Genomic DNA, 24,164 nt, shown 5'->3' with positions numbered 1-24,164 from the left:
TTTCGACCCAGCGGTTGGGTTGTTTCGACCCAGCATTTGGGTTGTTTCGACCCAGCGGTTGGGTTGTTTCGACCCAGCGGTTGGGTTGTTTCGACCCAGTGGTTGGGTTGTTTTCAAAACAACCCAACCACTGGGTCAAAACAACCCAATAGCTGGGGTTGTCCCTTTTTAACCCAGAGCTGGGTTATATTTAACCCAGCATTTCTTAGAGTGCACGGGTAAATTATTAGCTGAGATTTAATAACCATGGTCCGAGGAAAATCGGTGCGCTGTTATAAACATTAACGCGGAAAAGTAAGTGCGGATGAAAATTGAACACGCCCAAGTCTCCGCGCAGGAGCAACGCAACATTCCCACGCGTGTGTCCATGCCCAAAAACTGCACACATCGAGTTACACTTTTACTCTAGCACATTAACATAATAAGTAAACACAACTGCTATTAATTAACACAACAGTTAACGCGCTGAGGTGCATGTGTGACCCCATTAATGTACCTGATCCCGCGCGTGGATCTCAGGCGAGGACACTCAAATCTCCAAACACTGCCAACCGCACTGAGATCAGGGGTCAGACTTTACACAGCACGATAAGAATGCGCAAAAAAAATAGTTGTATACATATGAATTAAAAATCATACTTAAAAACCAGTCACAATATAAATGTCAATGTAAGCATCAGTACTAAACATTCACAAACTCAGACCGAAACAACGCATGCATAACAATAAAACTTTACATTTCTGCACAAACCACGTGTGTAACTAACTAATAGCTCATTGTCGCGGAATTCATTCTCAAACGTGTTTGTTTTGCGCTGCAGACCATGTGCTGCATGCAAACCCAGCAGCTCCTCAATGCAACATCCGATCAGTGCAGCAGCGATCACAACATCTGCCCGTTTCTAAATACCTGAGAGGATGCTGGGGTCTCTGCCATCCACGTGCGTCCCTCTGCATCATCTCACGAGCATCTCCGGGGCGTCTTTAGTCCTTCATTCAGCTGCATGACTGTCTTCTGCTCATCGATTCCAGATCATCATAATCATCGCCTGTTCTTCAACACCCCCCCTGTGTTCACACAGCTCACGGTAATGCCATCCCCTCTTCCCCCTCCATCTGCAAGGGCTGGAGATTTTTTATCCTGCGTTGATCTACACACAGGCACCAAACCAATCACATTTCATCCACCTTTAGTGGCTTGTGTCTCGTTTAACCCGTTCAGTGCCACTAATAGCTCATTGTCGCGGAATTCATTCTCAAACGTGTTTGTTTTGCGCTGCAGACCATGTGCTGCATGCAAACCCAGCAGCTCCTCAATGCAACATCCGATCAGTGCAGCAGCGATCACAACATCTGCCCGTTTCTAAATACCTGAGAGGATGCTGGGGTCTCTGCCATCCACGTGCGTCCCTCTGCATCATCTCACGAGCATCTCCGGGGCGTCTTTAGTCCTTCATTCAGCTGCATGACTGTCTTCTGCTCATCGATTCCAGATCATCATAATCATCGCCTGTTCTTCAACACCCCCCCCTGTGTTCACACAGCATGCGGTAATGCCAGCCTCTCTTCCCCCTCCATCTGCAAGGGCTGGAGATTTTTTATCCTGCGTTGATCTACACACAGGCACCAAACCAATCACATTTCATCCACATTTAGTGGCTTGTGTCTCGTTTAACCCGTTCAGTGCCACAGTACGGAAACACAAATAGTGAATATATATATCTATATAAAAATAAACATATATCAAATGTACATAAAAAAAAATAAAACTTATTCTTTATTTTATTGAATTTAAAAATATTTCAATTAAATAAAGAACAATCTATTTACAACTAAGAAAATAATCAATATACTAAAACATTGCCTGTCATAAAATGTACCAATAAGTAATTAGTATAAATATATTAATTAATATATAAATTACTAATTTATTTGATCATTTATTATTTTATATATATTTCTGTAGGAACACTGAATATATACAATTATTATAATTAGTAATAAATATAAAGTTAAATATATATATATATATAACAAATTAAGTATTATATACTTGTATATTATTATAGATCATATGTATACTATATATTATAAATAGATAAATAGATAATTTATTATATAGAATTTACAACATATTAAGTATAATATATACAAATTACACACACACGAATTGAGGCAGTAATTAAAGCAAAAGGAGCCCCTGCCAAGTATTGAGTACATGTACAGTAAATTAACATACTTTCCAGAAGGCCAACAATTCACTAAAAATGTTTTTTTATTGGTCTTATGAAGTATTCTAATTTGTTGAGATAGTGAATTGGTGGGTTTTTGTTCAATGTGAGCCAAAATCATCACAATTAAAAGAACCAAAGATTTCAACTACTTCAGTCTGTGTGCATTGCATTTATTTAATACACGAGTTTCACAATTTGAGTTGAATTACTGAAAAAAAGATAAACTTTACCACGACATTCTAATTTATTGAGATGCACCTGTGTGTGTATATATATAATCTCTCTCTCTCTATATATATATAGTCAACATTAAAAAAAGGAAAAAAAGCACAATGAAACTGTAAATTGTTATGCATCAGCTGTGTTATTAATTCTCTGACTAATGCCTGATTACTGACCCTTCTCTGGCATTTTAAGGGTTAATCCACAGCCATAATCCATAAAGCCTCGTTGGAGATTAAGAATTGGTGGATAAATCAGCTTCCCATTCAATATCTCTGCTTGAGTTTGATTTGTTAATGGTTTCTGTCCTCAACACAGGCCTGAAATCCTGCACAAAAATTCAAAAGCTGTAGCGGTGTCTTAAAGGGCTAGTTCACCTTCAGCTGCTGGTCCCCATTGACTTCCATAGTATGGAGGGGGAAAAAAACGATGGTTCAACTGATGGTGAACTAGCCCTTTAATACAAAAGAATAATGCAAAAGAATACGAAAATGTAATAATAAAATGGAGCCTCTTTTGATGTAAAGTTTGTATAGGTTATATATTTTCTATTTTTGACAGCCTCATTCTCTTTTATATATAGGCTGCTTTGTAATTGGCAGATCCATTGAAAGCACACACGCTAAAATAGTGATACAAGGAGGATATGAATATCAGACGGTGACTGAATGCGAAAGCCAGATATCAGACGGAAGGCCACTGGGGTCACTTTCCTCTCACTTCCGTATGGAAACAAAGCAGCTCATTCAGGATCGATGCACAACACCATGAATGAGTCTCTCTCTCGACTCGCTGCTCAACCCATAGGAACTGACTGCAGGTGTCTCCAAGAGTCACAGCAAATACAGAAATAACATTTTTGTCTTCCATAGTAGAAATCTTTCAAGAAGTCTTTCAAGAGAGCAGTAAAGTGTCACTTGAAAAAGATCCATTCATAAGCATCTGCTGCATCTACATGCACTGCTAAATTAAGAGAATGAATCCCTCTTGTGGAATACTGTTGAAATGACAAAGAACCGACACTTACATCAGGGCTTTCAACATCCACATATGATGATCCTCTTGCTAGGAAATCTCAGAAAATATAAAGCCATCTCTATATTTTCATGCATAAATTCCAATTTATACTGTGAGACTAAAAACGCAAGCATGATATTATACATGTAGTTTCTGAATAAATAATTGACTTTTAATTCGCCACTGTACTAGAGCCAAAAATTATTATTTTTAAATGTTTTGGAAAGTTGACAGCATATGTCGTGTATGTTTGTTAACTGATGGATGCATAAACATTTTTAATTCTATCTAAACGTATTTGTATACCGCTTTTCACAGCAAATGTTGTTCACAACCCCCATTTTTCTTAAATAAATGAAAGTCAAATTTGAATTACATTACAAATGTTGTCAACTGAATAATCAAAATCGGACAGGTCAAATTCAATCAATTTAATTGCATGAAATTATATTTTATTAATTGCAAGTTACCACATCAAAAAGTACATGTTGCAAAGTTAATGTTTTTTTCATACATTTTTCATAGACCAAAAAGTTCAAAAACCCCTGCATTTCATCATGGATCAAGAATGATTCTGATTGTCACTTCAGACAGAAAAAAAGAGCAGAATTTTCTCTCTATATAAGAAAAAAGAAACCTTTATTTTACCCACTCGTCATAAAAATCTTACTTTACAGTGTTTCAAAAACTGAACTCGGTGGTTAAACAGAACAAGAGAACAAGATTTACAATACAGAGATGCTCTCAGAAACACCTCTAGCTTGCATCCTCCATTTATAAATAATTTCAGACAATTATGTATACTTTACAGCTTATTTTATACAGATCTCCAGGAAAATCTGCCTTAAACATATGAATTAAAATCCCTCAGGAATGAAAAACAATGTTGCACTGAAATAAAAAACTAGTCAAATGTTAACTGCATCGATTTATCTCCTAGGAAGAATTCAAATATATGTAAACCAAATAAAGGCCGATCAGTGAAATGTCCTCTGGTCGGATGTCTACTGTAGGCTGGGAATAATACACACAACAGCAAAAATGCATTGCTGATCGCAGTGCCATTAGTTGCACTTTATCATACGTAACACAATTCAGTCACATGAAGCAGGTGTGATTAACAACAGGACAAAAAAGACCAGATCACATAAAAACACTCGTAATGAGAATCCTGCAAAAAAAACATAAAACACACCTAATGAAAGACGGTGTGCTCGCTTTGGGGTAAAAAGTTGCACCTTACAGTGTAAGGCATCAATAAAAAAAAAACAGACGATTTTTAAAGGTTGAATGATTTTGGTTTAAAATTGTGTTCAAACAACTTTAGATTTGAACATACAACCCCAAATTTAGCACGACAAAGGCAGTACAGAATACACTTTTCTACGGAAGCCCGTTTTTGCCACAGGATAAAAAAATAATAATATGGCAACTGTGATTTTATCTCACAATTCAGACTTTTTTTCTCAGAACTGCGAGATATAAACTCTGATCTAAATTCTGATGTTCATTTTCGCAATTCCAAGCTTACATCTCGTAACTCAGACTTTTTCTCTCGAAATTCTCAGTTTACACCTCGCAATTGTTTTTTTTTGCTTCCGCCACAAAATAAAAAAGCGACTTTTCATCTCACAATTCCCGGCAATTGTGATTGCACAATTTGCACTTTTCCTCCCAGAATTGACTTTATATCTTGAAATTCAGATTTTATATCGCTGTCTGAAAAGTCTGATTTTTGAGAAAAAAATTTTTTTACCTTATGGCGGAAACACGCTTCCATACTTCTCATTGTACTACAATAAACTTGTTCACCAAACGTCTGAATCAATAAGGGCATGTAGGAGGTTTAAGGTTAAAATTGGTCCATAAAATAATGAAGAGGTAGTTTAAATGAGAACTGAATGTATTTATGTCCTAAACCCAACCAGAAAGCAACGATAAGAAGGGATTTCGGTAAAACTCAGTGTTTTACGAGTCCTTTTTTGAAGGTTGTGTCACTAACTTCTTTCTTAAAAAACTAAAAAAATAAACTAAATAAGAAGCACCATTTTAGATGTCAATTCATCATGAGGTCGGAAACAGCTCTGACTGCACTATAAGCTTAAAAACTGGTGGAAGATTCTCTCGAACTACTAGATGTGTCGAAAACTCACAGTAAATTCTCGCACGGCTGCTCAACCCTCCACAGGCTGTGTGCATTTTGGACACTGTTCCTCGTCCTTGGGAATGAGTAAATCGCACAGAGCCGCTCTCACGCTCATTCTAGGCTCCCAAGGTGAGCCCATGTGGAAGTTCTGGTAGCCCTGACACACGCCCAGCCCCTCCAAGTCCAGTAAGAGCGACACCACGTCTTCGATCGACTCGAGGCAGGTAGGGTGGCGTGAGTAGACGGCGTGCATCAGCAGCAGAGGCTGGTTCTGGACACTGACCTGGTAGAAGAAGCCCTTCTCGATCTGGACCACCGTGTCAGCCATGGTGGAGAGTTTGGAGCACTGCAGGAGCTGGAGGGGGGGGCCTTTGGCCATGATGCCCACCCAGTGAGCGGGCAGCACGGTCTGGCCTAGGGAAGTGAACAGCTCCATCAGGCCTTGGTCTCGGTCACAGTCGTTCTCTCCTCCCACCAGACTGAAGATCTGGGTGATCTATGAAAGCAGATGTGACATTTGCATGGTCTGACATGGTTGATAGCTGTGGAAATCTCTGACTGTGCTGAAAGTATTTGAAATCAACAATCATCACATTTTGAAGCACTGACCTGGTAGAAGAAGCCCTTCTCGATCTGGACCACCGTGTCAGCCATGGTGGAGAGTTTGGAGCACTGCAGGAGCTGGAGGGGGGGGCCTTTGGCCATGATGCCCACCCAGTGAGCGGGCAGCACGGTCTGGCCTAGGGAAGTGAACAGCTCCATCAGGCCTTGGTCTCGGTCACAGTCGTTCTCTCCTCCCACCAGACTGAAGATCTGAGTGATCTATGAAAGCAGATGTGACATTTGCATGGTCTGACATGGTTGATAGCTGTGGAAATCTCTGACTGTGCTGAAAGTATTTGAAATCAACAATCATCACATTTTTAAGGTTTCAAAATAGGGGTTAGAGGACATGGCTGTAAAGATTGACGCTTAAACATGTCTGAATTTGATCAGACATTGTACACAATAATAAAAGTCATCAACCAAGTGGTATCTAGAAACAAAATAAGAACTAACTTCACTGTTTTAGCCATTTTGACTTTTAATTAATTGATGTTATGGTGATTTTTAGTGTATATATGTGACCCTGGACCACAAAACCTGTCATATAAGGGTCAATTTTTCGAAATTGATATTTATACATCATCTGAAAGCTGAATAAATAAGCTTTTATTGATGTATGGTTTATTGGGACAGGACAATATTTGGCCGAGATACAACTATTTGAAAATCTGAAATCTGAGTGTGAAAAAAAATCTAAATATTGAGAAAATCGCTTTTAAAGTTGTCCAAATCATGTTCTTAGCAATGCATATTACTAATCAAAAATGAACTTTTAATTACAGTAGGAAATTTACAAAATATCTTTATGGAACATGATCTTTACTTAATATCCTAATGATTTTTGGCATAAAAGAAAAATCAATAATTTTGACCCATACAATGTATTTTTGGCTATTGCTACAAATATACCCCAGCGACTTAAGACTGGTTTTGTGCTCCAGGGTCACAAATAAGGTCAGTTCTGCTCAAGTTCACAAAAGTATCCTAGAAGAATAACCACAGGTGTAGAAAAATCACTTTAACTATCAACATGATCCATTAACGCTTGTGACAAAAATGCTTAGTCCTTTTAATAAATTGACAAATAATCAATAAAACCTCCTTTTTGTGAAATGGTTTGCTTGAAGGCGTGCTTGTGCTAGCTTTCTTTGAAATAAATGTCACTTTAATATTTTGTTATATAATCATGTTCACGTTTGTCTGAAAATAAAAGGCTGTATATGCAAAGAAAGAAAAAAAAAATTATATATAAAAAAAAAAAATTATATAAATTAAATAAAAAATATTATATATACTATACTGTTAAACAATTGGAGTCAGTAAGATTTAAAAAAATATATATATAGAAATTAAAGTTATAAAATGTAATTAAAATGAATTCAAATTAAATAAAGGTCTAAAAAATAATGAATTAATTAAAATTATAGGAATTTAAAAAATTTGTAAAGTAGGCAAGTAGGCATGAAACTGATTAAAACCGACAGTAAAGACTTTTATAATGTTACAAAAGATTTCTATTTCAAATAAATGCTGTTCTTTTGAACTTTCTATTCATCAAAGAATCGTATCATGGTTTCCACACAAATATAAAGCAGCACACCTCTATTCAGCACTGATAATAATAAATGTTTCTTGAGCAGTAAATCAGCATATTAGAATGATTTCTGAAGGATCATGTGACACTGAAGACTGGAGTAATGATGCTGAAAATTCAGCTTCGCACCTCATGAACAAATTACATTTCAAAATATATTCAAATAGAAAAGACTTGCTTTAAATTGTAATAACATTTCACTATATTATAATTTTACTGTATTTTTGATCAAATAAATGCAGCCTTGATGAGCAGAAGAGACGTCTTTTGAAAACATTCAAACTTTTGAATAGTGCTGTATTGGGTAGCAGTGAAGACAGACTCACCACCGGCGTGGGCTCCTGCTGAGGTTCTGACACGTGCTGTTCTGTGTTCTGAGCTTCTTCTGTGTAATGTGACGGTGGTGATCCCACTCTCACCATCTCAAACTGAAGAAAACCGTTCTGAGGCACATCATCCCCCATCGGCAGAGAGCTGATAACCTCACCCATCGGCACTGGATTGCTGTTACACAGAGGCACTGATCCAAGCACATAAGGAGCCGCCGGCACGCCTGACATGTTGTAGTATAATCCCTGTGAAACATGCAGACATTCAAACAAACACCAGCGTTCAGTTGCCACCAACACAAAACATACATAACTAGACGTTGCAGATTCCAAAACTTTTTTTTTTTTTACCAAACTCCTGGTGAACTACCAACAATCCTGATGCAAAATTCACCAGTCAGAAATTTTTGCAGGCAACTACGAAACATACATAACTAGACGTTGCAGATTCCAAAACTTTTTTTTTTTTTTACCAAACTCCTGGTGAACTACCAACAATCCTGATGCAAAATTCACCAGTCAGAAATTTTTGCAGGCAACTACAGTAATGTTTGGTACATAACTAAATAATGTTAATTATTAGATGCTTAATCACTAGAGCATAAATACTTCAAATTTCTACTTGCAATTCTTGTAATGAGAAGCGCTGATCAATAAAAGAAAAGCTTTAATGGTAACACTTTATAATAAGGCTTCATTTGTTAACATTAGTTAACTACATTAATTAACATGAACTTACAATGAAATACTCATAAAGCAGTTATTAATTTCAGTTCATATTAATTGCAAAATTGACTAATACATTATTAAAATCCAATGGTTTTTTTTCTGTAAATATTAAGGAATGGACCTGAGCTAACATGAACTAACAATGAACAACTGTACTTTTACTAATAAACATGAACAAAGATTAATAAATACTGTATTCATTAACATTAGGGATGCACCGATACCGATACTGGTATCGGTATCGGGCCCGATACTGGTCTCCTGTACTCGTACTCGTTAAAATGCCCCGATACCAAACGCCGATACCGCACAGCATGTGTTAAGCGCCATATTCAGACAAAGAAACACCAACAAACAGAACAACAGACAGCAGAAAGGAGTTAAGGATGTCTACTACGAAGTATATGTATGCAACGAATATAATGTTAAACATTCAGTATTAACGCCTGTATAGCTGGTGTGCGCGAGCTGATAAACAAAGCACGCTGAGTGGATTGAACGCGCGGCGGCGCAGATGCGCGAGCTTGTCGAGTGAATATATCTTTCTCACAGACATCACTGGAAAGTTTGTAGCTCGGTCGGATATGTCAAAAACAAGTAAGTAAAACAATGCACAAGTTACTTAACGGTAGGGAGCCAGAGAGAGAGAGAGCCAGCGAGAGCGCGCGCAATTCTGTTGTGTGATCTTTGATGTTCATGCACTTAGCACACCCATCATTTGGATTCAAACGAAATCGTAAATATAAAACCATTTATAGGGGCATTCACTATAAACATCATTTATTTTTAACCTTAGGCATACACCACTTTCTGGTGAAAGTGAAACTAACAGCATGCCCAGGAGACTACAGGCTGTCATTGAGGCTAAAGGTTGCCGGACAAAGTATTGATAGTTGTGTAAATACTGTCATACTAACAGCTGTCTGAATTATTTTGGTTGATTGTAATCTATTACATACCTTTCTATCAAAGTTATCTAACATTATCAAGATGAATTTGTTCTGACTCTGTTTAACTCTGAGTTCTTGTCATATTTTATTATCATTTTCTAAACTATAGCGAATAAACTGTTATAATGTGAGAAATGTTGAAGGTGTCTGAATAAATTTTGGTTTAACTGTATCTATTTGATAAACGAAGTTAACCAACTAACATTATACATACCCTTTTGGTTTCTGTACCCAATATTAAAAAAATTTACAAATGCAATAAAAATATCGGTATCGATACTCGGTATCGGCAAGTACCAAAAATAAAAGTATCGGTATCGGGCGAGTACAGGAAAAAGTGGTATCGGTGCATCCCTAATTAACATTAACTAATGAACCATATTAAGTATTACCGTTTTAACGGCTCCCTGCTGTTCTTCGTCAAAATCTAATTTTGATGGTTTAATGTTTGAAATTATACATATTAACACAACCATTAATAGTAGTACTGTAATTTTATAGCTGTAATGTAAAATATATATATATATATATATATATATTATACTTTTCTTAAATGCTTGTTTTTATAATAGTAATATTTCTTATTTGGTTTTATTTAGTAATGTTTAATAATAATAATAACAACAACAATTTTGGCCAAACTATGCAGCCCTACAAACAAGCACAGCAAACCTGGATTTTTAATGTTTAAAAAATTTTTTTTTATCACAACTGAAATGTTTAATTAGAAATGTCACAACCATTTCTTTCCCCAAATAGTGCAGTCCTAATACTTTGAATGCAATGTATGACCCTTTGGATAAAAAGCATCTGCCAAATGCATAAAATGTAAATATAAGTACTCATTGTACCTTCTTTTAAAAAAAATGTCTTTAAATAAAAGAGTTACAATTGATCTCAGAGCTAATTTGTTTATTTCAAGACTTAGAACTCTTTATTTTATATTTTTTAATGCCTATGAATTAGGAAACTAATTTCAGAACCAAGGCTGGAAACGCTGTAGAAGTCTTACCTGAGTACTGAGTCCAGACGTGTTTGAGTACATCTCATTAGACACCATCGCTGACCTCTCACTGCCCAAAATATCAGGATCCTATAAAAATAGTAAACAAATACAACATTAAATACAATCATGAAAATATCTAATAACCTAATTATATGATATTTCTGAATAGAATTACATGCTTGATGGTGACTGAAATGTCTTGGTGTGAAAGCAGCATAAAACTACACAGTGTTTTAGTGACTGGTTGTGAAACATTGAAATCTTTGATTGCAACATTTAGAAATCAGAAACCTCCTCTGTGTTGGACGGTCCGTCATCCTCAATCACAGCCTCAATGAACATGTCTTCCTCATCTTCCTTAAAACTGTAATTCCATTTCCTCCTTCCTCCTTTCCCGCCATTCATCTTATAATGCCTCAAATCTTCTTTGTCATCATCATCATCATCATCAGAAACTTCCTCATCATCCTCCCAGGGGTTGCTTCTGAATTTCCGTTTTCTCGGCGGTCTCCCGCGTCTCTTGAGCTTGGGCTTCACATTTCTCCTTCTCTGTGGAAGGAATGGAAGTAGCATTCCCTGCATGATCCGATAAAACAAGAAACATCTGGCAAAACTCATCTTGCATATGTGCATTTGGCATGTGGTCAGGTGGTAACCTTACTCTTGAGTGATGCCATTAGATGCTAATCAGATAAATACGTACATTTGCTCTTTGACCATGAAGCCTTGACTGAAACTTGCACTGACGTAAGCGGCATTTCTGCTTTTTCTTGTTACTGCCACCAAACTTGGGCTTGTCCATGCAGAAGTCGCATTTGCCACAGTCGTCTTCACGAAGACACGCAACACACTGCCGGCACATCCTGCGATTGCGTTTCTTCGCAACCTGAAATCAAGAGTAGACAGAGAAATTGTGCTCTTCCGTTAATAAAGGGCATAAAAACATAACTAAAGTGGTTTTATGAGCCCAGCAATAACCAGGAAAAGAATATTCCATGTCCAATTCGTAATATGTTCAAAACATGTAAAGCCTGACAGATGAAATAATAGTTTGACAATGAAATGAAACAGTTTATTGACACTTTATAGACAAAATTTTGAGTCTGCATATGTATTTTTGTTGATTACCATGACACATCAGGCTTTTATAGCTTATATATTGTTATGAAGGGGAATATGGAGCTCAGAGAGCAGAAATATGCAATTTGGTGCAGTTAATAAACAGTAAGATGAAATTATGCTTGGAATGTAAATATAACAGTATAGCAGACTACTTACAGAAAATGCATACAAATATTAGCTGCTGCTCTATATCTCCCAATAATATTTCATAGTAAGATGACATTAAAATGCTTACTGTACATTTATGGCCATAAGTTCTGTAGTTTTTATTGTGGAAAGCAAAACATATAATGCAATGAAATACAATGATGAACAAATAAACATTCCTCAAAATCCTTATGTGTAATATTCGATACTCACAATTTAACATCTAAAAAATTATGCATGTACCCAAGTTGCTTGAGTCCAGTAAGTGTTCATCTTGAAATATTACTAACAATCTGAAGTTATTCTTACATCTAGTCTATAAAATTATAAAAATCTGCGAAGAACACATGAAGGTGGATCATGTCTATCAATCAGGGGTCAGAAGGCACGTAGAAGATTGTCTACAACAGGTTTTCCAGCAATGTTTTGATCATGGTGATAATTTAGAGGTATCAAATATGATACAGAAGGCTTTATAGTGTTAAAAACATCCCATGCCACAACCATTAGCAGACTCAAAAAAAATAAATCAATTAAAAAAATTTTTAAAACACCAAAACAGATTAATGTCTGTTGGGTTGAGAATGTGCTGCTGAATCACTCACCGAGTCATCATCATCATCATCATCATCATCATCACCATCAGGGACAAAATCCTAAATAACACACACAATAAAAACCTGGATGAGTAGTTTAAGCATAGTACTTTTCCCGAATATATTGCGATTTCTGCACTAGAAGCAGCACATGAATCAGCCAGACTCATGAATGAGTAACCATACAACTGAACCCATTTACATTTTAAAGGCTTGAAGTATGCAATATATGTAAAAAAAATATATAAAGATTTAGCTCCATTAAGCATGTACACTCACCATTTTTACCATTTTCTTGTATTTGGGATGTTGTTTCTGCAGGAGACAGAGTGACATTATGTTTAGGTGTGAAGTAGTTCAGCTATATGATTTTTTTGATGATCTTCAGCAATGCTTTTGTGTATGCTGCAGTTTCACGTTTCAACCCAAAAATGCAACGAATGTGTCTATATGACGTTATGTGATTATTATTACCAGCATTTGTTTTCTTGGATGTTTTGTTTTCCCAACCTCCCACTGATCCTGCCCCACCTTGAAAATAATAATAAAAATACAAAAAATACAAAAGCATAATAAAAATTAAGCAAAGGAAATATGGTAACTAAGCTCTTAGATTCAACAGAATCGGAAATAAAGGGAAAGTAAGTTACTAGAAAAGAGAATAAAAGAAGCTAGCAGAGAAATCAAGGATAATCTGGACTTCAGCAATTTACGGAAAACAAACAACAGTTTTGGCTCATATATTAAGAGCAGAAAAAAATGGAAATTAGGTTGTGTTAGTTCAGATGTTAAAACGCAAAAGTATCGCCAAAGTCTTATACCTCTCAAAGAGCTGACATGAACACGGACGCAGCAACACTGCCTCACTTCCACTTCACAATATCAACAACAACACAGCACAGATGAGGAAGAAAGGCCATGCATGGACTTTATGGCAAGTACAATTTAATAAAAAAAGCTTTTTTAACCTTCCATGTGCAGTCTTGCATTAAAAAAAGAAAGAAAACATGATGGGAAAAATCATGTCTCAAAATATGACCTGCCTCTAGTTTTGAAAACAATGACATTTCCAATTTGAAATGAATCAGAGATGATCACTAGAATATTCTTTAAAAAATGCACTAATTTTATATATTTTTTTATTTATATTTTGTTCTGTTAGCAACTATATTCCTCACTACTCCTCACTAAAAAAAAACAAAAAAAAACTTCAGAACACAACTCAATACTTTATATAGAAAATATATAAAAAATTATACAAATATGCTAAATACATAAAATGTTTTATTTTTATTAAACTATAAAATATGACTATTTAAATATTATTACATAACTTAATATAATATAACTAATAATAATAATAATATTACTAATATATCATATAAAATATATTAAACTTAAATTAAATATAAACTACAGTAAACTCAAAAACAACTTTTGGATATTTAAAGAAACATTACTACTATGTCCTGGCACTAGGTAGCAAAAAAAAAAAAAACCTGCTGCATTGAATACATTTCTGTCAGGACCATTATCGTCAAAGATGATTGACAATTAGCATACAGTTTGGATTGGCGGTATGTTTCTGTTCTGGGCAAGAACTCCCTGCGCATCCATGCAGCCTAGCATGAATGAGAGCAGGGAGAGCAGCGATAACCCCCCCAGGGTAAACAGAACAGAACCAACATAAATGTATGGCAGATATTGGTAAAGTTCAATAATTTTATGTACACATTTTAGAATTAGTCTGATTCAAAGGAGAATCAGAAGGCTGAATCCTGACTGACAGAGGAGGAGCTGGGGATGGAGGAGGGTAATTAGCTATTGAGCAATGCGAAAACTGCTGATAATACTGAGGGACCTTATATATGAATGCTTAGATAGGTGTCATATTCCCATAGGTAGATGGGGATCAGCTGAAGGTCAGCTGATGCGAGCTTGACTAACGTGACCTGCCAGAACTAACTTGATGTATGATACAACAAAAAAAAGATTTTGTTAACACTGTCATCTGCCAACACAAGGTGTCAGATGTTGTGTTTCTCCAACAGCCGGACCTGAAAATCAGTTTGAAACGGTCCTATATTTTCAATGGATTCATTTATCAAAGTTGAGTGTCAATATATATGATACATTTTGGACATGACAGAACACATTGTTTTATCTGCCGGTGAGATTCAGAGATGGAAAAACACATTTAAAATAGAAGAAGCAGGACCACAACATACATAAATAACTTAATCTAATCCAAAACCATTTCTGCCACATAAACGTTTTGTTTTATCCCAGTCTCAAGAATGGTACATACCTTCCTAAACACAATATTTGGAGGAGAGTGCTTCTTGTCTGCTGCAGAAATGAGAAATAAAGAAATTAAGACAATACAAATCACACAAATATCATACTTATCCTCTGCTGCTGGCTGAAATGAAGAGTGTAATTACAAATTCACATACATTTAGGCCTACATCTGTAGCACATTATGTCTCCGATCTTCTGAGCAGGAAATTGGCAGCCACAGCTTTCACATTCACTGAAGAAAGACAAACAACTCAGATTTTATGAAGGTAATTTTAAGGACTTTTTAAGACTAAGTAAAAAAAAAAATGTATGTTTCTCCAACAGCCGGACCTGAAAATCAGTTTGAAACGGTCCTATATTTTCAATGGATTCATTTATCAAAGTTGAGTGTCAATATATATGATACATTTTGGACATGACAGAACACATTGTTTTATCTGCCGGTGAGATTCAGAGATGGAAAAACACATTTAAAATAGAAGAAGCAGGACCACAACATACATAAATAACTTAATCTAATCCAAAACCATTTCTGCCACATAAACGTTTTGTTTTATCCCAGTCTCAAGAATGGTACATACCTTCCTAAACACAATATTTGGAGGAGAGTGCTTCTTGTCTGCTGCAGAAATGAGAAATAAAGAAATTAAGACAATACAAATCACACAAATATCATACTTATCCTCTGCTGCTGGCTGAAATGAAGAGTGTAATTACAAATTCACATACATTTAGGCCTACATCTGTAGCACATTATGTCTCCGATCTTCTGAGCAGGAAATTGGCAGCCACAGCTTTCACATTCACTGAAGAAAGACAAACAACTCAGATTTTATGAAGGTAATTTTAAGGACTTTTTAAGACTAAGTAAAAAAAAATGTAAAGCATAACTTGAAGGGAGCACGTATTGTTAGTCAATAAGTTCTCTAAATGTAAATATCTAGGGAGCACAAAATGAGTTGCATTAGCAACACTTCAGAGTTTGTAAAACGCTACTTTAAACATATTACCAGTGTTGGGGGTAACGCATTACAAGTAACACCAGTTAAGTAATCAGATTGCTTTTTTCAGTTACTTTGTGTTCCCTTTTATTCACTGAAACCTCTCCTGTCCTGTGTTGAGATAAATTGGTAGTGAGGTGAAGACCAGAGGCACAAGGTTCTTCAGCCTGAGACTTATTCATTTCCCTTCTGGTGTGAAAGGGCTTTTACCGTTGCAAAATATAGAACTTTTGGGGTTTTTGTTATTAAAAATAAATAAGCAAGCCCTGCCCAGGAATGCAAAAGTAACGTAATGCATTATTTTCCATAAAAAGTAACTAAGTAATGCAATTAGTTACTTTTTTATGGAGTAACGCAGTATTGTAATGCATTACTTTTAAAAGTAACTTCCCCCAACACTGTTCATTACTTAATAATTACAAAAACAATTTCTTATTAACCAGTAGAATATGGATATTTAAGTGTACCATCTGATCAAACTGCAAAAAACAAAACCAAAAAACAGATTTTTTGTCTTGTTTTCCAGTGTAAATGTCTGAAGTTTTCTGTGAAACTGATCAAAGTGAAGTGAGTTTAAGATTAAAACAAGAACAATTACCTGCCAATGTGCTCAGAAAAACTCAACTTAATTAAAGGGGAAAGCAAGTTTTGTTGATTTTGTTTCTCAGAAAACAAGAATTAATTTTCTTCATTTTGCATCCCTAGTAAATGTATCTTGATTTAAGGATGTTTAGATATTAATTTTTTGCAACGCATGCTTTGCAGACTTTCTGATTTAATTTGTGGAAGGGCGACTTTTTAAAGGGGTCCTATTATGCTTTTTCACTTTTAGAATTTTAGCCAGTTGAGATAGTGTGTATGTTTGGGCATAAAAAAAGATCTAGAAAGTTACAAATCTCAAAGTTCACTCCAAAGGGAGATATTTTGTTTTTTAAACAAATCCCTTTTCAAGAACTACAACGAACGGCTCGTTTGGACTACAGCGTTGTTTTGTGATGTCACAAAGCGGCCAATTAGAATATCATTAAAATAATTCCCGCCTATGGGAACCAAGACGACGACGATTTCATTTTGCATCCCTAGTAAATGTATCTTGATTTAAGGATGTTTAGATATTAATTTTTTGCAACGCATGCTTTGCAGACTTTCTGATTTAATTTGTGGAAGGGCGACTTTTTAAAGGGGTCCTATTATGCTTTTTCACTTTTAGAATTTTAGCCAGTTGAGATAGTGTGTATGTTTGGGCATAAAAAAAGATCTAGAAAGTTACAAATCTCAAAGTTCACTCCAAAGGGAGATATTTTGTTTTTTAAACAAATCCCTTTTCAAGAACTACAACGAACGGCTCGTTTGGACTACAGCGTTGTTTTGTGATGTCACAAAGCGGCCAATTAGAATATCATTAAAATAATTCCCGCCTATGGGAAGCAAGATGACGACGATGAAGAAGTGCTGCTGTAGCGTCAAGTTTTCGCAAGCTATTACACATGCACCTGAATAATTATGCATGTAAATATGTATGTTAGAATTATGAAAACGTTTTTATAAATTGCTGACAATACAATACTGGACAATGACGTAATCTGCAGAATTTACACTTCAATAAATTCAACCGTATAACAGTTTCACTGCAATTCATGATAGAATGTTAGAATTAAAAAACAATAAACATAATACATATTACCATTGCACTTATCTGTACATAGTAAATGCAGTTATTTTTTAGCAGTAGTTGACATCCTATCTAAAATGTGATTTAGCCAAAAAAAAACTAAAAACAATACCGTTACCACTCTAATATGTCTTGCAATATCCATGCATGCAAAGGTTCTCCGCGATCCTCTTGTTCAATATTCTCTGGGTGTGAATCCGGCTCAAATTGATATGGCAATATTGACGCCATCCTTAACTATACCGGTTTTGGCAAGGGGTGGGGCAGTACTGAAACACAGTCTAAACTGTTCGCCAATCACAACGCACTGGGACAGCTAACCAATCACTACACATTTCATTTTTCGGAAGGCGGGCCTTTATCAAAGGGGAACTAATCGAGCCGTTTGTGCCAGCCTGGGGAGAAAGGTATTATAATAATGTAAATTATGTGAAAAATAGTGCATTTTTCGAACCACCACCAAGCATGAGAGCATGTTCTAGTACACCACCAAAACAAAATCAAGACTTTGTAAAAGAGCATAATAGGACCCCTTTAAAACCTGCAGAAACCCTGAACTGGATGCAATGTTAAAACATTTGTGAACGTCCTAGTTAAAAGTAGAGCATACAAAATAGACTTTCTAGGTGGTATGAAATGAGTCCGATTTGTTCACCTGAGCAGAGAAAGACTTTCCTTTTGGGTCACTGTTCCATTAAGTGTAGTCTCCGGAAAATTTGGTGAATTTACAATCTGATCTGAGAACGTATCCTGAGTTTTTGTAGCGCTAATGGGCTCCAGAGAAGGACAAAGCCAGAGTCGAAGGGGAGGTTCAGTCCCATCTTTCCCAGGTTCAGTTGAGGAAACAATCTGTTGGGAAACATTACCCACTTTTACAGCTGGAGAGTGAACGAAATTCCGTGTCACCGATGTGTCGATACTGAGCGGCGAGACCCTTGTGAGGCGCGGAGGGCTGTGAAATTCGGCGTTGGGGGTCTTGGAGAGGCTGCTGCCCCCTGCAGGTGAGACGGGGATGAGTCGGGGTCTTTGAGATGTTGATGTCGAGTTGTGAATGATACGCTGGGGTTTTCTGGGTAAAACCTCAGCCGTGCGAGGTGGATCTGGGACAGGAATGGCCGTTCCCGATGTGGGACTTGAACGCGTTCTTTCCCGTAGAGAACGAACAGTCTACATATCCCAAACGACCACATAGAAAAGAAGAAAGGGTTTCAAAAATATTGTAATAATATCATATATGATTCAATTAAAAGATTGAAGAAGATAAAATTAATTTACTCCTAAAATTCTGGAAATTTTATTCCTGGTTATTTAGAAAAGTAGCAATCTTAGCAAGCACAACTAATTAAAGCGTTTAAACAAAAATGTTGATTTTATATTAAATAATAAAAATCACAAAAACATCCTATAAATATACAAACATTAAAAATACATTAAAAGTAATAACTGAGATTTAATAACTCAGCAGCAAATCAAAGCATATTAGAATTAATTCTGAAGGATCAAGACTGGAGTAAATAAAATTCAGCTTTGCATCACAGGAAATAATTACATTTTAAATTATATTGCAACAGAAATGAGTTATTTTAAACTGAAAAAATATTTCACAATATTACAGTTTTTACTGTATTTTTGATCAAATAAATGCATCCATAGTGCATACACATTATTCACTCTACAGTGCAAATAAACTCTAAATCAAGACAGATTGCTACACAAACCTTAGTTTTAGGGCGATCTGCATGCAATCCTTTCTTGAAATCTAAACGAGTAAGTCCATGTCTAACATTTCTGGCAATCGGAGGCCGACCTCTGCGTCGCTTTACTTTTGGACTGTGAGAATATGAAAAGTACGAAAGTCAGTTTATCAACTGAACATGATCAACAGGTGTGATATAATTATCAAATGTGATTTATTTTCAAATGGATTTAATTTTTATATTTTTTTAAAAGGGCCAAAAAGTGTGAGACCACTAGACAAAATCCTATAAACAGAAAGACTTTACATATAACAATTGAGCAGCAAATCAAAGCATATAAGAATGAATTCTGAAGCATCAAAACTGGAGTAATACAGAAAAAAAATTCAGCTTTGCATCTCAGGAAATAATTACAACAGAAACTATTTCACAATATTACTGTTTTTATCTGTATTTTTGATCAAATAAATGCAGTCTTGGTAAGCATGAGAGTCTTCTTTAAGAATCATTCAAAAAAAATATTTTTCATTCCAAACTTTTGACCCATTGTGCATACATAATATTCTCTCTAACAATGCAAACAAAACCCAAATCAAGACAGATAGCTACACAAACCTTAGTTTTAGGGCGATCTGCATGCAATCCTTTCTTGAAATCTAAACGAGTAAGTCCATGTCTAACATTTCTGGCAATCGGAGGCCGACCTCTGCGTCGCTTTACTTTTGGACTGTGAGAATATGAAAAGTACGAAAGTCAGTTTATCAACTGAACATGATCAACAGGTGTGATATAATTATCAAATGTGATTTATTTTCAAATGGATTTAAATATATATATTTTTAAAAGGGTCCAAAAGTGTGAGACCACTAGTGAAAATGCTTATATTTAGCATTTTTTTATTTGATAAAACATTTAATTGCAAATATTCAGCACAACAGTTTGAGTGAAAAGTCAACTAAAAAATGTAAATACAAAGTTCTGTCATGAAACTCTAGATGGCGCAGGCCGATAGGTTTGTGAATGATACGCTGGGGTTTTCTGGGTAAAACCTCAGCCGTGCGAGGTGGATCTGGGACAGGAATGGCCGTTCCCGATGTGGGACTTGAACGCGTTCTTTCCCGTAGAGAACGAACAGTCTACATATCCCAAACGACCACATAGAAAAGAAGAAAGGGTTTCAAAAATATTGTAATAATATCATATATGATTCAATTAAAAGATTGAAGAAGATAAAATTAATTTACTCCTAAAATTCTGGAAATTTTATTCCTGGTTATTTAGAAAAGTAGCAATCTTAGCAAGCACAACTAATTAAAGCGTTTAAACAAAAATGTTGATTTTATATTAAATAATAAAAATCACAAAAACATCCTATAAATATACAAACATTAAAAATACATTAAAAGTAATAACTGAGATTTAATAACTCAGCAGCAAATCAAAGCATATTAGAATTAATTCTGAAGGATCAAGACTGGAGTAAATAAAATTCAGCTTTGCATCACAGGAAATAATTACATTTTAAATTATATTGCAACAGAAATGAGTTATTTTAAACTGAAAAAATATTTCACAATATTACAGTTTTTACTGTATTTTTGATCAAATAAATGCAGTCTTGGTAAGCATGAGAGTCTTCTTTAAGAATCATTCAAAAAAAATATTTTTCATTCCAAACTTTTGACCCATTGTGCATACATAATATTCTCTCTAACAATGCAAACAAAACCCAAATCAAGACAGATAGCTACACAAACCTTAGTTTTAGGGCGATCTGCATGCAATCCTTTCTTGAAATCTAAACGAGTAAGTCCATGTCTAACATTTCTGGCAATCGGAGGCCGACCTCTGCGTCGCTTTACTTTTGGACTGTGAGAATATGAAAAGTACGAAAGTCAGTTTATCAACTGAACATGATCAACAGGTGTGATATAATTATCAAATGTGATTTATTTTCAAATGGATTTAAATATATATATTTTTAAAAGGGTCCAAAAGTGTGAGACCACTAGTGAAAATGCTTATATTTAGCATTTTTTTATTTGATAAAACATTTAATTGCAAATATTCAGCACAACAGTTTGAGTGAAAAGTCAACTAAAAAATGTAAATACAAAGTTCTGTCATGAAACTCTAGATGGCGCAGGCCGATAGGTTCTAACTCAATCTGACAATGACATCACTATTCACGTGGCGTAGCTGATTGGTTCTTTTTGTGCAAGCAGCCAATGAGCTTGCTGCTCAAACATTCAAATACTCTGCTAGTGCTCGCTGTAGCAGTGGCAGCATGCTTCAGAAACCCTTCACCTTCCCCAGCTCCACCTGTATAGATCTGATACGGGGTGCTTTATGTATGTTTTATATGGGGTCTTCTCATATATGTTATATGTGCAGCAGCAGTATTTCTTACATGCTCACAGCAGCATGTCATGGATGTACTGGCAGGAGCAAGTCTCGGTACTTTCTCTGCAACAGCAGCAGTGTAGCAGATCTATTCCGCCAAGACCAAACAGGTTGACACTGCCATGTATATTACCATGCTAAACTCTCCCGAGAGTTGTCATGGCAGAAATGCATTTCTGAATCTCTTCATATTTGGACTGTCTTCTTTTTGGTTTAACGAAAGCAGTGCTGAAGATGACATGAACAAAACTTCATAATCATATTCTACAGCACGATTTGAGGAGCTTCAAATGGAAGCAAGAAAATCTTCCCTGTACAAATCTTTACAAAAGAAAATGTAATTATTATTCATATATTTAATCATTTAAATATTATATTTTACTAAATATTTTATTTTTTAACTTATAAATAATAAACATGAAAGCAACAATATTTTATTTGCCACATCATATTTTTGATTCTAAATTTAATGCCTAAACTCTGACTATGTTTAGGGCTGGGTGATAAAATAGCGATAATTATCACAATATATTTTCCCTCGATAGAATGATAACACATGCTCAATATAATGTTCTGATCGCCCCCAGGTGGCTGGACCTTGAGACCAACTAAATAATCAAATTACACTTCAAATAATTTTTTCCAAAGATGGTTTTCATCATTTTAGGTAGTTCTTATAACACTGATGTATATTCAAGTGTTCGTTTTTTTTATAAATTTGCTTTTAGTTAGTTATTTGATGCTATAAAAATGGGGTGTGGTGTCATGATTGTGAGCTTGCGATTGGGTCGGCAGGAGTTTGGCCGAGACTTTGATACCGTGGCTCCACTTCACGATCAATACAGCGCAGACTCTACAGTCTATAGCATTTTTTAAAAATTTATACTAAATGTATTTAGGCTACTGTTTTTCATACAAATATCATAAAAACCATATATGCAGTTACATTTGACCATGGTAATGAGGTGCTATGTGTGTTTTTACTTTTGTTTAGCATGATCTAATTGTATGATACTGTAGATGACCAATGGTTAATTTTGATAAAATTAGAGTTCTTACTCATTTGATAGAGTTAGAATATTTACATTTTACCTCTAAATTTTACCCTATAGGTTGTTACAATTTTTATAGATGTTACCGTTTTTGTTAATGAACACAAATTTACATCTGCTTCGTGCCATCGAAGTCAGGGGACATAAACCTGTTTCGTGATTTGAAACAATATCACCCACTAGAACATGCAGAAACCAAGAAATTAATTTCTCTATTAAGATATTTTGTTAATGAAACCAGGCTGATTTACTTACTCATGCATATATCGATGTAGAAAATAAATATTATTATAAATGTTTTGAATGTTGCACCTCATATTTGTGAAATGATCACTTATTTGAAAAGTGTTTGTCATGTTCGGACAAAAAAAAAAAAAAAAAAGAAGTAATTTGAAACCACAATTAAATCAAGTCTGGTTTCTACACCTTTCACTCAGGAGAAGAAATCTGCCTTTAAACTTGAAAATAAATAATTTAACATGTATCATGATAATTATTGATATCAACTGATATGAAAAATTTTATCGTGATAATTATTTGGCCATATCGCCCAGCCCTATATACAATACAGTTGCATTGTTGTACTGTGACATATTGTGACATGATATATTGTTGCACCTCTAACACAAACTATAAAACAGCACACTAAATGTAAACAAAAATGAGGTATAAGCACATACACGTCATCATTGGTCTTCATAATGATCCGTTCACTGCTCTTGACACCCTCACCGCCATCATCTTCATCCTCCTCCATTGGCTTCAGCCAATCAGGTGGCGATTCAGGCGTCACCTTTCCAGGCATGTTGTTCCCCACTGCATTATCCACACCGTCAGTAACGTCGTCTGCTTCAATCGGCACAGTCTCTTCCGGTTTCGTCGTCTCCGGTTCAGCTGAGGCCCTGTTCAGCTCATCCGTCATATCTGATCCCGTTCTCTGGCCTTGAGGCCTCTGTATTACTAGTAGATTTGCGAGACCAATGGTTTTAAGCCATGCAACGAAGAGTTCGGATGTTGAACCGCCAGCTCACATTTTTTTAAATAGGAAAAATACCTTTGTAGTCCATAGAAATTGGAAGTATAAATTTCATCTCAAAAAGTTATGAAGAGCTTGGGTTGCATGAAATGTCAAAAATCCAATGTTTCATCCATCACTTTACTGGTTATGAATCATACCTGTAAAGAAAAAGCAGATGTGAAGAACAAAAATAATTACTTATTTTTTTAATTAATAATTAATTATTCCTGCCAACATGGTAATTTTTGCTGCTTAATGGATTTCTAAAGACATACTGGATTTCTATAGACATACTTTGTATTGAGATGAATTACAAACCAAT

General features: G+C 35.4%; 2 protein-coding genes and 1 long non-coding RNA gene across 4 annotated transcripts in view; all 3 read right to left on the bottom strand.

The window, feature by feature from the left end:
• The window catches only part of LOC107584880 (coiled-coil domain-containing protein 120-like), a 50,661-nt gene extending 49,575 nt beyond the window's left edge, over positions 1-1,086 (bottom strand). The window contains exon 1 of the mRNA XM_016271646.1: positions 911-1,086. The gene's annotated coding sequence lies outside the window, so the exon portion shown is untranslated. The remainder of the gene's footprint in view (positions 1-910) is intronic.
• A 3,855-nt stretch (positions 1,087-4,941) lies between these two features.
• LOC107584915 (uncharacterized) lies at positions 4,942-23,920 on the bottom strand. The gene is made up of 14 exons (XM_016271685.1): positions 23,505-23,920; positions 21,127-21,238; positions 20,360-20,505; positions 19,391-19,502; positions 18,328-18,839; positions 15,729-15,805; positions 15,527-15,621; positions 12,978-13,013; positions 12,708-12,758; positions 11,537-11,719; positions 11,125-11,382; positions 10,840-10,920; positions 8,146-8,394; positions 4,942-6,115 (listed from the first exon to the last, which is right to left on the bottom strand). The coding sequence occupies exons 1-14, from the start codon at positions 23,744-23,746 to the stop codon at positions 5,648-5,650; spliced, it is 2,622 nt and encodes an 873-aa protein (XP_016127171.1). The 5' UTR covers positions 23,747-23,920; the 3' UTR covers positions 4,942-5,647.
• On the bottom strand, positions 12,943-15,226 carry LOC107584879 (uncharacterized). Of its 2 annotated transcripts, none has more exons than XR_001609189.1 (3): positions 15,155-15,226; positions 15,007-15,047; positions 12,943-13,013 (listed from the first exon to the last, which is right to left on the bottom strand). It is a non-coding gene; the product is annotated as an uncharacterized lncRNA (long non-coding RNA). The 2 variants fall into 2 exon arrangements; XR_001609190.1 differs by lacking the exon at positions 12,943-13,013 and adding an exon at positions 13,173-13,229.
• Positions 23,921-24,164: the final 244 nt, after the last annotated feature.

This window comes from Sinocyclocheilus grahami, unplaced genomic scaffold (assembly GCF_001515645.1).
Source record: "Sinocyclocheilus grahami isolate Dianchi unplaced genomic scaffold, SAMN03320097.WGS_v1.1 scaffold64.1, whole genome shotgun sequence".
NCBI classification, from domain to species: Eukaryota; Metazoa; Chordata; class Actinopteri; order Cypriniformes; family Cyprinidae; genus Sinocyclocheilus; species Sinocyclocheilus grahami.
This window is presented reverse-complemented; position numbering and strand designations above follow the sequence as displayed.

Excerpts from the sequence above, each read along its gene's own strand:
- LOC107584915 (XM_016271685.1), bottom strand. The coding sequence starts at position 23,746 with ATGACGGATGAGCTGAACAGGGCCTCAGCTGAACCGGAGACGACGAAA. Across the intron at positions 11,720-12,707 it reads ATGATGATGATGATGACTCG|GTTGCGAAGAAACGCAATCG; the intron begins GTGAGTGATTCA and ends TCTTGATTTCAG. Across the intron at positions 11,383-11,536 it reads TTCATGGTCAAAGAGCAAAT|AGAAGGAGAAATGTGAAGCC; the intron begins GTACGTATTTAT and ends TTCCTTCCACAG.